The following is a 15,695-nucleotide window of genomic DNA, read 5'->3' on the forward strand; positions in this document are numbered from 1 at the left end:
GATTCTATTCTTGTTAATCTGTTAAACTTTGAAAGCAACATACAGATGGATAGTCGCAGACCGCCCTTTAAATATATATACACTTTGCAAATCCCCCCTTGGACTAAGCCCCTGGCGACAGGCATTAGGAGACAAGTTGAACGGCTTCTGTTTCGCTTTGTCGTCGGCTGTCAAAGTCGGAGTCTCGTTTGCTGTTGCATGACAAGTGCAAAATGATGAAATGCCATATGAATTGCATAAATTAAGCGGGATTCGTTTAATTAAAATTACAGAGGCCGGTTATTAATCAAGCTAAGTAAATAGCTGCCAGCTGGCTGAGAAACCAGGCAAATTAAGTCCAAAACTGTGCCCAAAATGTTGTTGGCCACAATTTTTAGAGGCTGAAGGCTTTTCGAGCATTGGAATTTGATTGGACGCATCAAAGCAGAAAACTGACAGCTGATCAAAAAGAATAAAAACATGATTTCAAACCTTTTTATGCGCTGATACACACATTTATTTCTATTTTTTATGAAAAAAAAAAAAAACAGAGAAAATTGCATTAAAGTATATTTAATTTTCATTTTATTTGTTATTGCTGGGCGTGCTCAACTTTGGTGGCATGTTTATGCAAATTTTTGGAATGCAACGAATTGAAAAAGTTTTTCATGCTTGACATGTCACATGGCAAACACGCCCACCGCCCACCGCCCACTTTTTTAACAACCAGCATAAAATTTGAGGAAAATTGCAGCAGGCGCACGATTGCATGGGGCAAAAATCCTGCTGAGCTCGCCTGAAGAGCTGCAGCCGAATAATTGCCGGAAACGGAAGTGCAAAGTGCTGCTGTTACTTTCTCCATTCGCCATTCTCCTTACGCCTTACGCCTTTCTCCATTCCCGATTCTTTGTTGTTTGTGTTCGCATTCGAGCTGCCAGCCAAGCACTTCTCAACTTGCGGCAAAGTGGTTGGATCTCAATCCCATGCATGATATATGCCGGGCTTTTGCCTTTACCCCCCCAAGGCAAGCCACGCCTCTAATTGGGCTAAGCCTGTGCCACATATTTTTATATATATATATTTATATATAATATATATGCAAATGCACTTGGCGCTCTCGTGTGTGCAAGAAGTGCGCACTTTGGACTCAAGCAATTAGTCAGTTATTGCTTTGCAGAAGACGTCCCGAGCACCGAAGGACTCGAGTCAGCCAAGGAGAGGAGACCAAGCACCAAGCATCAAGAACCAAGCACCAAGGACTCAAGCCAAGCATGTGAAATGTAGAACAATTTGTAGTGCATTGTATGCATCGTGGGCGTTTAAGCTATTAACACTACTTGACAGTGTTGGGTAAGTGGCAGATTTTGTGCGAGAAACTAGAGAAACTAGAGAAGCTGCAGGTAGAGAGAGGGAGAGAGCGAGCGTGTGAGAGAGGGACACGGAAGAGAGAATTGTTGAAATAACCCGACTTTGCCCGGACTAGCTTTTCTGCTTAATAGAATAGCTATGTTATTACTACAGTGTCGCCAGCTATGTTAATTATAACAGTATGTTAAGTAGATGTTGCTAAAGAAATAAATGTTATAAGAGACAAAGTAAGAGGATGAATGTAACAAGAGGACAGCACGGAAAAAAGTTAAATAAATAAATAATACATGCTACTTTAACTGCTTGTTGAAATATGAAGCAAATTTGAGGCAAAGCACAAACAGAATTTATTAAAATATAAACATTTATTAACATTCATGGACTCAATTTTTAACTGAATTTAACTGGCATTGAACTCTTTTCGGGGTCATTTGACAGTAGCTTTTCTGCACATTTTCATCTTAATACGAGCTCTGCCTTAACCGCCTTCACATGCATCTAATTATGACTCTTGTTGCCCTTTGCTAGACTTTTATGGAGCCGCAGATAAGCAGGTGAAAACCCCTCCCCTCACCACCCCACCCGCCCCTGGAGACCGCTTTGTGGAGGGCTTTTAATTTTCAAATATTTATGATGCGCTTGCTGGGAAAAAGTTTCGACACGAAGATTTATGCACACACACGAGAGTCAAGGGGCAAAAACAAGCTATGAGTAGAACACAGCCACGCCCATTCACGCCCACGCACACTTGGCGAGGCGCAGCGCTTAATTATCCAATAAAAGTTAGGCAAGACCACAGGAATTATGCCGGGGCAATGCGCTCCATGAAAGTCAAGCAATAAGGCAAACGCAGTCAGTTACAGTCGAAGTTTGAATACCCTACATTAACTCCAGATAATGATAGTTAGATGAAGATAAATTGAAGAGGTCGAGAGAGAGAGAGAGAGAAAGAGAGAGAGAGTATAGTAAGGGAGAATATGTGATTCAAATATTTAAACAATAAATAAAATTTAAAATAAATGATTAAAATATTTAAATAATAAATAAAATATGTGATTTAATTGAATAATATCTACAACGTGATTCGATCTTAAGGCATTCTGCTCAGCCGTCTGCTTTTGGTAAATATATGTAGAGCTTCGTCAAGAATGAAAATGAAATAACTTAACTTGCGCTCAGCTTGTCCTCACTTGTGGTCACTTTTTGTGCGACTTTTGGGCCAACAAAGTTTCGAAAATGTTATCTGCCAGCTTAAGCATACAAAAAATAATACTGAAGCGAAAAAAAATAAATAACCGCTTTGCTGCTTGTCTCCATAAAGCACAAAAATATGTGGCCAGGAGAGCAGGCAAAGCACAGGAGTAGGAGCAGCAGTGGGAGCTGGAGTGGAGGCTGGAGCTGGGAGCCAAAGTTTGCGAACACACGAGCCAAAGAGGCAGCTCAGCGGCTGTCATTGAGAGGTGTCAAGTGCCAGGCAAACAGCTTGAGAGCAGCAAGACGATAGACTGAGAGACAGCGAGAGAGACAGAGAGAGAGAGAGAGAGAGGGAGAGAGAGAGAGAGGGAGAGAGCGCCAGAGGAGATGAGCGCGAAGGAGTGCTGCATCAAAAAAACATTCTTACAAAACATAATTTATGTTGCGCAAATTTTGTGCTGGGTTATTCAGGGGGGTGGGGAGCGATGGTGAGAGATGCTGGGGTCGGGGGGAGGGGGCACCGGGAAGTGCAGTCTGCATTGTTGGCCACAGCACACAGAGGAGTGCATTGGCCCCAGCGATCCACGGCAGGCCAGACACGAGGAGAGCTCCGGCCCAGGCACATATTGTAAAGCATGGCGAGATTTATGACGCTTCGCCTCGGTTCTGGGTTCAATGCACCACGGCGAAAGAGATGTCGTGTGAGATGACTTTCACCCGGACCAGGCCAGAAGCTAGAAGAGCCTTCGCATCGTGAAAGCCAACGCCTCCGCCCCCACCCCTTCTCCTCCGCCTGCGCCTGCGCTTGCACCTGGCGCCGATTGCATGTCCATGTCCATGTCGCCCACCTGGCTGGCATTGGCAAAGTAAAAGTCAATTGGCTGACAGGCAAATCGCTGGCCATGTCCAATCTGGTCCGCTGTCCCGTTGTCCTGTTGTGTGCCTCCTGTCTCGGTCGTTTAATTAATTTGCCACAAAATGTGGCTCAAGCTCGCGCGATTCGCTGCAAGGCACATGCATAATCAGCTCTGTGCTCTGTGGGTGGAGCCTGTCGCCGGGCCAAAAGCAAACATTAATTTTGCTTATTAAACAATGAGACGTTAGGGGTGGAGGGGGGAGGGACGGGTGCCTTCCACTTGCCACAGTTGCCACAGTTTCGTGACACATCCGCCGCCAGCTCGAGTCCCAGTTCGAGTCGCAGCTCAGGTGCGCCTTGAATGCAAATTGCCATTGCACGTTAACAGCACTGGTGGGCGGTTATAGTCAGTGGGCGTGGCAGCTACCTAATGTCCAGTGCGTGCGTGTTATGAACAGTTATTGGCAGCGAGGCCAACTTTTCGTTGCCAACTTTATGCCAAATGCCCGACGACAGTTGCAGGTTTCCACCAAATTCTACAACACACACACATTGACAGCTGACTGCACGGAGTGGAGGGAGGGGGGGGGGGGGGATGGGGGGGAGTGGAGCGTTCAGTCAGGTGCACACAGCTCGACTAATTTGGTTTTTCATGCAGGGCTCAGCTGGGGCTTAACTTGGTTAACATGCACTCTGGCTAAAAAAAGTGCGCCAAACTCAATTATTCAGTTTGTTCACATATAAATTTAAATATATATATATGTATACACACATATATTTAAATATAAATATAAATAAAATTTAAATATATATATTTATACACACATATATGTACATGTATTTTATACTATTTTCAACCCTGACATGATTTATAACTCGTGAATTCTAAAAGCTATGTGCACTTAACTTCTCATATAGCTTATTTAATTTTTGAATATATTCTTCATTTCTTCCGATATCAGGAATTTTATCATATTTATTAAAGGTAGAGCTTTGCGCTTTGGTATGCACACATATATCTAGGCCATATTTCAGCTTCAAAAAATTCATCAAGATTGTTTTATAACTACCGAAGTTAGGCAAGAAAGCATTTTCCATAATTATAGGGTATTAAAGAAGAAGAAGCACAGCTTGTGTGTGTGTGTGTGTTTTTGTGTATGCATGCATAGAAGATAGCAAGAATGCTTACAATGACAGCTTGGCCCTGCGTGTAGGGTATCTGACAGTTGGAAAGATAAAAGGTTGTTTTTTTTTTAAGGTATCTATACGTCACACTCTAAGCACTCTAACATGTTTTTTAATGAAAATCGTTATCGGTTGTGCTAGTTGTGTAGGGTATCTTCTAGTCGGATAGCCGCGACTATAGCACTTTCAATGAAAGCTTGTTATGCTGGGTTCTGTAGGGTATCTTAAGGTCCGCCACGCTCACCTATACCAGCCTAATGTGTTTTTAATGAAAAGTCGTTAGGCTGGGTTAGTTTTGCAGGGTATTTAGCAGTACCACATGCTCGATAAAAGTCATTAGGCTGGGTTGGTTTTGCGGCTAACCGAAGTGCTGGCTAACAATGTGCCAGGGTCTATTAACCGAGGCGTGGGTGCAAATACATGAATAGAATAGGATCTGTCATTCATGAACGATCTTTCATTATATTTGCGCTCTCTTTATTATTTTTTCATTATTCTAGTTCGCCCTTTTTTTATTGAATGTTCACTTTTTTATATTTTTAATTTCCTATCGTTGCGCTCGGCTACGACAGCAACAACAACCGAATCGAGGAGCTACATTCATATAGGGCCTAGGCCCTAACTAAACACACACACACACACACAAGCACATACATGGATGTCTCCATATGTGTTTGTAGTCGTGCATGCCCCAAAAGTTGTAACCATTTGTCAAGAGTCGCTGCCGCGCATTGTGCGACTTCTATTCGCCTCTTGCCTTCAGCTGTCTCCCTCGCACTGTCTCTCTCCCTCTCTCTCTCTCTCTCTCTCTCCCTCGATTACAGCCACGTGCTTGTTGTTGCAATTGCTCTGATTGTTGTCGCTGCCACGTTGGGGGCGCAGGTCATGCTTGAGGGCGTCATGTTGCAACATAATTATATCGTTTCACCTTTTCTTTTATACATTTTACTCCAATTTATATATTTTTTTTTAATGTTTGCGCTACGAAATGAGTTTTTAATGACGCAATGATAATTCAATTTGTTGCTGATTTATGCCACATGATTTTGTTGTTGTTGCTGTTGTTGTCTTTGTTACTTTTGTAACGAGCATTCAATATGTTGAAATCGAGAATGTAATTATGCCCGGCTGCTGAATTTCGTTTATGTATTTATTCAGTTTTTCAAGGTGTGTGCCCGAATTATTGTGCCCGCTGGCAACGCTCGGATACAGCATGATTAACATTTTTTAATTACCAATTTAGCAAAGAGGCAGCGTTAAGTGAGCGGATATGCAATTTGTGGCACATATTCAGGTAGTTAAGAGCAAGCATTAAATGTGGCAAAGCTGTGCTTACATTAAATGCTTTTTTTTTTTGCAGTGTGGCAACGCCAAATAAATTAAAATGGGGGCGCCTGTCGATAAGTCGATCTATTAGGCTGGAGCTTAAAATATTTAAATATTTTTATGTAGAAGTTTCTGAAAACGGGCTTGTTCCCAATTTGAATTACAGCTTTTTGTAGTGTGGCAACGCCAACTAAATTGAATAGGCGCCTATCGATATATCGATAAATTAGATTTTGACTATTATATTTTATTATTATACACGCAAAGAAGCTAGAAAAATGTTTGTTCCACATTTGAATGAATGTTTTTTTTTGCAGTTTGGCAACACTGTGTGATGATAAATACATATCGATGTATCGATAACACTGCTGTTTGATTGATTTTGGGCCAAGGAATTTGACTAATTTAAAAGTGATCTATAAAATGAGAAACTTGCTGAAATTTGCTTAAAGATTTAGATAGATAACTTTCTAGTTTTGCTAACTTCCTTTTCCTTTTTGGCTTCCGAAATGCCCACCAATATATCGATATATCGATAACAGCGTCAAGAAATTTAAAATAATTAAAATGCATTTTATGCATAGATCAGCTCTCAAAAAGATTACCTTCAGATTTCGGCTGTTAACTTGCCAACTTTGCTAACTTAGTAATTGTTTAAATTTAATAAATAAATACTATCTACTAAAAACGTAGCAAAGCCAGCAGCTTGTTCAGCTGAAAGGTAAATTAATTTCGTGTACTTACATTGAAATGCCTTTCGAATTTGTGGGTGCGTTTGGGGGCACAGATCTCGTTGCGCTGGGGACAGCAGCCGCTGTCCTCGGCACAGCGATAGACGCTGGTGCAGTGCGGCGAGTAGGTCTTCGATGTCTCCCGCTCGATGCGCAGGCATCTTCGCTGGGGCAAGCGGCAAATATTCTCATCCCTGACCTCCTCCATGTGTGCTCTTGCCTTGGCTGCAAAAGGGAGTTCGAGTGTGATTAGCTTGTTTAGCTGTGCCTCACACCTGCGTCCGTGCTTACCCTTATCCTCGGCCAGCTGGCGCTGTGTGTTGAGCACAGCCTCGGGCGTGCCCAGCTTCTTCTGCTTGTGGGCCGTCAGGGTGCCGGCAATGTGATTTCTCGAGTAACTGTTGTCCGCATCCTGTGTGTGTAAAGAACAAATGAAAATTTGATTAATGCCAGCACAAAAAAGTTGACAAACTTAATTAATCGAGCCGAATGCCAGGCCCAAGTTTCAGCTGTGACATGGCTTAAAAGTGGCCCCTGCTTGCCGCATTACGCATACGCCATGTGCAGCCCACACAAAAGTCATCACTAAATAAAATGGCCATTTGTGCCATGTGATGGCAATTTGTCGCAATATTTATTGTCCAACCAAGCCCGAAGAGGCTGGCGACTGTGTGCGGCCTGGCAGAGATTCAGGTAACGTGCCAGACAAACATCAACTGTCTGGCAGGCAGCAGGAGGTAGGCAGGAGGCAGGCTGGAGGCAGGCTGGAGGCGGTCAATTGCTGCAGAACTTCATAAACTAAGAATTCATGTGTTTTCACAGTCACAACAATTGCTGCAACAATGGCCATAAGTTAGCCTTAGCTATGTGCAGTGCAACGAATATTGTATACACTTCCCTTTCAGTAAAAGCTGATGTATGGCGAAAAGATTACAAATGTCTGAAGAATTTATATAGATTTTAGACTGGGAGATTGTTGGGTTGACTTTGCATGATATGCCTTGACCAGTTGAGAATTATAAGAAAATATTGCACATCAGCTTGAATTTATATCTAACAACTGAAAAAAGCTATCACAAAGTCATGATACCTTTTGCCTTTGTGAGTGGTTTTTATAACAATGCCAGCAAGCAAAACAAATTGGCAGTCCGGGCAATAAATACGAGCAACAGAGCCATTGAGAACAATGCCCGCAGTTGGACGCTGCAGAGAACTCAAAGTAGAACAACAACAACAACAACAACAAGAGGAACATTTTGTTGACCAATGCGCACAATTGGCAATTTGTGAAGTTAAGCGAAATTAATGAGGCAGGCAGAGGGCCAACAGCAGCAGCAGCAGCAGCAGCCGCAGCCGCAGCTTTGCCTCAGCAGCGAACAGTGTTGGTAAACGTGCCAAAGGAGGAGTAGCAGCCACAGCCTCGACCACAGAGGCGTTCAACGTGGTCGAGTGCCAATGAGCCGAATGGCTAAATAAATGTTCAAAGCCAAGAAAATGCCAGAAAATGAACAAAAAATCAACCGCAGCTGAGACTTGGACTTGGACTCAAAATCTTGAGTTCGAGGCGCCGCCGTTCATTAGTTGCACAGGAGTCAGAGGGCGTGAGAGGGGGTGGGGGGGGGGGGGTCAGTCAGAGGAGGGAGGGGAGCTAACATCAAGGTGCTCAAGAGCCATTGGCATAAATCTTCGGCGTCTTGGCATTTTATATGTTCATTTTATGCCCATTTCATTTGACTTAGCAAAGAGCCAAACAAAACAATGGCGCTCAATGATTTTTTTTTTTTTTTAGCGGTTTAACCTTGGGCTTATGAATGCGCCATTGTTTGTACAACACTGCCCTCCCCCAGTCCAACTCCCCACCAGGTCGCCCTGCTCTCCGGGCACCGCAACGTGGCGTTAATGCGCAAATATATGGAATTGTTTTGGCATGAAGTGCCGCGCTCTGCTTTATGGCCAGCTTCATTGACCAATGCCTGGCATTAAGGCCAATTCAATTTGATTAAAACGAACCGCTCGCCCCCCTCTAGGGTCGAGTGGCCGCTCTTAAGCTGACACAAATCGCTTTGTGGCCTTTGGTTACGATTGCCGAGTGCATAAAACATGTCCATAAAATGATGATAATATTGGGAAATTACAAGAATTGTGCGACAAGAGATCAAGAAAGTGCCTGTGTTTACATATAGATTAGGGAATGACAAGCTTATAAAGACTGTTTATGATTTGCTCAAAATATTAAGAGAAAGCTAAAGTCTGTTCTCTCGTCTTTTGATTTGATAAAAAAATAAATAAATAAATATTCGATATTATTGAAGTATTGTAAAGCTAGGTTAAGAACCATATCAATTAATAAGCTAATAAAATAGATTATCCCATTATCCTACATATTTAAAAACTTCTTTTAAGCTATTTTCATTTATGCAGAAGCTTCCACTTAAATCGATAGATTTATATATACGTATTTTACGTATTTTAGTCCATGTCTGCTGTCACATTAAAGTCAAAGAGAGAACTCACAAGTGCTGCACATATCATGATGCGCTTTTAAGTTCCGCCCCCTCTCTCCTCCTCTCTCTCTTTCTCTCATTGGCAATATGCGGCACAAAGGCTGATTAAATTGAGCGGCTCGTTAGTCGCAGCGTGCAGCGTGGAGCCACGTGGCCGGGCTGATAAAGGAGATGCGCCTAACTAAATTTAAACAAGCGAAACACTCACAAGTTGACAGAGAAGGGCTGAGTGTGGAGGGAGGGAGGAGGGGGGGCGGTAGGCGAAGTGCAGGCAATTCTTTGACAAAGGGCTTGTCAGGGGCAGGCAGCTGCTGTTGCTGGCAGTCGACAATGGAGAGTGAACGAAGAGCGGGAAAGGGATAGGGGTTAGTGCAAACACAGCGAGCTGAACTTTGAACCCAGCTGCTCACACCTGGTCATCAGCGGGCGAGTTAGCCTCGATTTGAATTACGGCGCATGCAAATGCATCCCTTGTGTGTGGTAAAGGCATCCGATGGCAGCAGGACAACGGCCAAAAGACGCAGCGGAAGGCAGCAGGTACATGGCGAGGCGCTTTGGTCATTTGGCATTAAACATTCAGAGGCAGCTGATAAAATTTAAAAGCCAGCAATTCTTTAAAGTCTGACGTCGACGTTGAGGCAATCAGGCACTTGGGAAATTTGCGCAGAAGCTGAAACAGCTCATAAATAAACAGCAACTGCCTGCTGGGTGTGTGTGTGTGTGGGCGCCTGGGTGAACGTGTCGTATGTGCAATAATTAAGTTTCAAATGCCAAAGGCACAAAGTGACGTGTGTGTGTAGGTGGTACAAAGGGTCCCGCTGGGCAACAGCAACAACAACAACAATAACAGCAAAAATAATAACATGAGTAATAAAAGCAGGAACAGTGTTCGACAACGAAGTACTTGAAGCTATACCAATTTGTTATTTATCAAGAAGTAGATTCCGAACTAAAACAGTTATAATAAAACCAGCCTTTCCCCAGTAATAAGTTTCATAAACACTTGCTAAAATATAAATAAAGAAAAGAAATTAAACTTCTTAGCTCGGATTCTCAATTCAGTCTCCTTTAACTAACAGCAGCTTTTAACTAGATACTCTATACGCTTTAAGCGCAGCCAACTTAACAGGAGCTGTCAACTCGACAAGCGCAGCCAACTTAACAGACGCCGTTAATTACCGAAGCGCAGCCAACTTAACAGCTGTCCACATATAAAATTGTAATATTTTTTAATGTATTTATAAGTGGTTCTCATTTGTTATTTTCCAACAACTAGATCCTGAATCGAACCATTTATCTTAAGACCAGAAACTCTCTATGCGCTAAGCGCAGCTAACTTAACACGAGCTATCGACTAAACAAGCGCAGCCAACTTAACAGACACTGTTATGAAGCGCAGCCAACTTTACAGCTATTCACTAATAAAATTGTAATAGCAATATACTTATTAATAAATTAACAGATTAAAATTTGTTAAATATTTAATGTATGACTACACAGAACTTTAAATACCTTGCATCAAAAATTCCTCAAAGGGTATAAAAGCAATATATAAAGTTCTGTGGGCATATTTAACTGCCAATGTTGCAGCTTATAAACCATATGTTTTATGAGTGCACAAATCAGAAGCCACAAAGCGCTTTTAAAAGCATTCTGGAAAGTGAAGCCACCCACAGAACCGCATAGATTGCGCCAGGTCTGAGGCGGGTCTCCGGGCCTCTTTAACAAGCAACAATAAATAATACAAATTTATGCGTTACCTCAAAAGGAAAACTTTTTGCTAACAATCAACTTTTGCACAGCAAACTTTTATATATGTCTTTAGCGCTGTCTCCCTCTCTCTCTCTCTCTCTCTCTCTCTATCTCTTTGTCTTTCCCTATTTTTTTATCTCGTTCGAACGGAAGAGAACTGAGTTTAGTGGTAACATCAACTCCATTGCCATTATAAAGTTGAACAAATAAAATTTATATGCATTGCAAAACGCATCAAGCAAACAGGTAACGAGGGATGACCGTCATGCGGGAAGGGGGAGGGGTGGGGTTAGGGGTGCGAGGTCAAAGGCTATTTTATGCACCACATTGCATCTGTGAGTAAACAACAATTACGAGAACAACTTCGACTAGGAATGTGACGAGCATTCTGCATGCAGTTCTTTGTGTACCCTAACTTAAACAAAAAAAAAAAAATAGAGAAATTGGTAAAATAAATAAAGAAATTTAAAGAGAATTAGAGAAATTTGAAAAGGTTTCTTATGTTTAAATACTAGTAATGGAAATCAAGATTTTTTAAAATGTTTAAGCTTTCTCATACAAAGTATGGAAAAGTTTAAATCATTTATCAAGAATTTTCTTCATGATCTCATTGCATTCTAATCTGTATAGTTTCTACACTCTCTTTATTCTATATTCTCGATACTTTTCTTAATCTATATTTTTTATACTCGATACTCTGTATGCTCTTGATACTCCATACTCATAAACTTTATATTCTCACTCAATTTTCTATATATTGTATACTCTTTTTTTTTGCTGCACTTTCGAAATCTTCTATATTCTATACTTTATATTCTCTATACTCTAGAATACTCTATATTTTATCCTATATATTTATATACTCTATAGTCACTGAACTTTATAATCTATACTCTCTATACTTAATACTGTCTACTCTATATTCTACACTCTCTTTACTCGAGCTGTATACACTCCAGATACTCCTTTTATTTTATACATTATTCTCTCTGTATTCTTTATGCTCCATTCTTTCTCAACTAAGTTCTCTCTATACTCGGTACTCTATACTCTACACTGTCTTTATATATATAGTCTTTTATACTCTTTACTCTATAGTTCTCTCTTTCATACTTTACATTCTCAATATCTAAAGTGGAGTAGAGGTTTTATACTATTTTTTTACTCTATACTTTTCCTCTATACTCTGTTCTTTCCTATTTGTTTTTATACGTTAACAAAGTTTTGTTATCGTTTCTTAAGTTGCAAAAAATGGTACCAGTTCTGGTTCCAGTTCCAGTTGCAGTTGCAGTTCAGCGTTTGCATCCGTTTTCCGCTGTTTGTGCCATTATCTGACGCCAACTTTTAGAATTTGTCTTGTGCGAATAAATAATAAAAAATATGCAATTGTCAGACGTGGCGTATGCGCGATTCGCATGCAAAGCAGAAAAAAAACGAGAAAGAGAAGGGGGGAAAAACAGAAGGCGCCTAAAAGCAGGCAGCAAAAACGAAAACTTTTCTAAACGTGTTGCAGGCCACAGCTGAAAGCGGATGCGAATGCGGATGCGGATGTCAGAGCGCAGAAGTGACAAACGTGACGAGCAACAAACCAAAAATGATGGCGATTTAGTCTGGGCCAGAGGCAGCGCATGTGGCAAAGAAGAAGCAGTAAGAGGAAATAGCAATTGCAAGTGCGAGTCGTTGCTGTGCGCCATCGGCAACAGTTGCTGCTGTTGCTGCTGCCCAGCGGCAACTGTTGTTGCTGTAAGCGAAACGCTGCAGCTAATAAATAAAAGCGCGTTGCGACGCGGAGCTATCAACTTGACAGGCGCGTCTGCCACTTGACGCCGTGAATATGACAAACAACCAGACAGCCAGGCAGCCAGACGGGCAAAGCCGGGCTGTAGGGGTGAAGGGGCGTGGCAGCCGTCTTGGCCATATTTAAGTCAGTCAACAGCAGCTCTCAGAGCAAAGTGTGTGACGCGAAGCGATTTTAATAAGCAGACGCTGAACCTTGATAAAAGCAGCGACAGGCAGACAGAGAGACAGACAGACTGACAGAGAGACAGACAGGCAGACAGACGGACAGAAGGAGAGCCAGTTTCTCTCCGCATTGATGCAGCTGCTCCGTCGTCGAGCTGCAGCCGCACCAAAGGTGATAAATTTGCTTGCAACCAAGTGGAAGTGTCGTCAACAGACGAGTCAACAATTAAATTCTCAGAATTCTAAGCAGCAAAAAAGAGTCCTTGCAATTTGTGATTGGGATAAAGCTGATTGCCAGCTTCCGCTTTCAGCTCGAACTGGACTCTGTCATAACTCATCAGGGATAAGCAGCTGCCTGTCAGATGATACAAATTTGTGATGCTCCCCCCTCCATGAAGGCAGTTCTCTTCCCTTTGATTTTGGTGTAATTGGATAAGGAGTCGGAAGTAACAAAAAAAGAATATTCGCGTAAATACCCTGGGGCTGTAAAAACTTAATTTTTAATGGATATTTAATTCAATATATTTTTCTTGCTTGTAAAAATATTGTTCAAACATTTAAATATTTTCTAAAAAAAGAGAACAGTTTTATGAAGGATAAAATAGAAGAAGTAAATGGGTAAGTTTGGTCAAGATTATTTGAAAAAATAAGAACGTACCTTAAAGACAACTTATCTTTTCTATAACAGCTAGTTGATATATTGGGCCGATCCGGGTGATACCGAAAGAGTTATTGATTCTATAGAAAGAGGGAACTAAGCAAGATTTTGATATTGAACCTCTTTACGGATATAAAAATACTGTGCAATCATCTTATAAGCAAATATTTAAAATAGAAATGATATACAACAATCGTATATAATATAAATGAAGTGATACTCCATAGAAACGTGTAAATTGTGTTCAATTTTGTGCACTTAACTTCTTGTTTATGCCACTCGCCAGGACAAAGTTGAGTAGAGTGTAAAAACTTATGTATTCTAAACAGCACGAGAACAGAAATTAATTAAGAAACTTTTTGGGTTTACATTTCAAATGTTTGGCGAGCAGTTCAGCTGAGACCAGACTCAGCAGAGCAGCTGGAAGCTGTTCCAAGGGTAATTTATATAGTACTTAATATCCTGTGTCCTGCTCGGAGTGGGAAATGGGGAACGGTTTAAGTTCGGTGGCATCTTCGCAACTGGTTTGCAATTCAAAGACCGCAACGAGAGCCAAAAGTTTAGTTTGCATAGATAAAACCAGAGCCATACTTTTTGCCAACTTGTGTGGCCAAAAAGCGCAGTCAGTGGCAGCAGCTAAAAGCCAAAAGTGTCAAATTTATGAATGCCTCAAATTCAAATTCAAAAATTGCCGAAGCGAGACAGTGGGAAGAGAGAGGGAAGAGAGCGGGTTGGGGACTGCACGGTCTGAGGTTGGCTGCAGCGCGGGCTATGCAAAGTTTAAAGCCTGCTTTTAGGCGAAAAACACAAACCGCAAAAAGTTTTTGCTTCTGCGGAGAACAAAACAGGAATAAAAAAAAAAAAAAATACACAGAGCGAAGCCAGACCCGAAAAACCCAAAATGAATTTTCAGTGTTGCCAACTTTTTGCGGGCTTGTTGCTGCGGGCGCCTTCAGCTCACACACACACACACACACACACACACACACATACTCACACAGTTACTAAAAAGTTACGCATATTTTGCAGCACACAAAATGCAAGCCCGCCCGCGCCCCGCCCACCGTCCTCTGCCCATAGCTCTTTGGCAGCGTTAAGCGTTTGCCATAAATTCATTTAGTATGGCAACACTGGTCATAAATTTGCAGCTATCGATTTGAGCGGAAATCCGACGAAACAAAAAGAAAAAGAAATATAAAAAAATAGAAAAAAATAGAAGCCAAGCGAAAAGCCAAAGGCTATAAAATAGTTGTTGCTCTACGATACTCTAGCAAAGGGCTTCTAGGAAAATTGTCTTGCAAAATGTGCAGCACTTGGACTTAATTCAACTTATAGATGCAAAATATACATGCAAATATGTGGCAGCACTTTGGCAGTTAGCAGATGTGGGCTTGGAAATACAAAAATAAATAAATTAAAAAAATATAAATCAAGCGAAACGCCAAGGACTATAAAATAGTTGTTGCCTATAAAATAGTTGTCTCGGAAAATGTGCAGCATTTGGGTTTACTTGAACTTATAATAAATTTAAATATGTGGCAGCACTTTTGCAGTTAGAAGAGTTAGGGATTTAATTTGAATGAATTGAAGAATCGCTCAGCTGGTAAAGGCAAGAGTTTTATAGATAGCAAGCAGATGCTGTTAACAGACAGTGTGACCATATTTTAAAAATAAAAAAAACCTTGTTTTTAAGCATCTGGCAACGCAAAGCTATCATATTTGCCCAGTCTAAGCAATCTGTTAAGTTAATTGGCAGCAAATAATTTTCATAAATGAACCAGCAATTTCTGACAATACTCCGACTAAATATTTTGTAAATATTTTGATCATAGAAAATAAATATTATATAAAGATCAGCATTTTTTGTAAATTATTTAACTACTTCACTGAGTAAATATTTTGAGTATAGAGCATATGTATTTCGGCAACTTGGCGAGCGTTTTCTTTTTCCATATCTTTTTTTAGCTTTTTTTTTTAACAGCTGTAATTTCGTTACAATAAATCACATTTGTGCGGTGCGGCGTGAGCGGGGGCGTGGTCAAGGAGCATGGGGCACAAAAACATGGCAAGCATTTAGCGCAGATGGAAACGCAGCGGAAACGGAAATCAAAACGCCATTCGAGCAGGAACCGAGCTGGATTCAATTCGGACTTAGTTTGGGTTCAGGTTGGGTTGAATGA

The 15,695-nt window shown here is 41.3% G+C and overlaps 1 protein-coding gene across 4 annotated transcripts in view; it reads right to left on the minus strand.

The window, feature by feature from the left end:
• The window catches only part of Pvf3 (PDGF- and VEGF-related factor 3), a 75,876-nt gene that overhangs the window by 2,869 nt on the left and 57,312 nt on the right, over positions 1 to 15,695 (minus strand). For all 4 annotated transcript variants that reach the window (XM_015168929.3, XM_032438812.2, XM_070209138.1 and 1 more), the window contains 2 exons: positions 6,931 to 7,051; positions 6,653 to 6,864 (listed from right to left, as the gene is read on the minus strand). In XM_015168929.3, coding sequence (XP_015024415.1) covers positions 6,653 to 6,864; positions 6,931 to 7,051 — 333 coding nt within the window. The remainder of the gene's footprint in view (positions 1 to 6,652; positions 6,865 to 6,930; positions 7,052 to 15,695) is intronic.

This window comes from Drosophila virilis, chromosome 4 (genome assembly GCF_030788295.1).
Source record: "Drosophila virilis strain 15010-1051.87 chromosome 4, Dvir_AGI_RSII-ME, whole genome shotgun sequence".
Lineage (NCBI taxonomy): Eukaryota > Metazoa > Arthropoda > Insecta > Diptera > Drosophilidae > Drosophila > Drosophila virilis.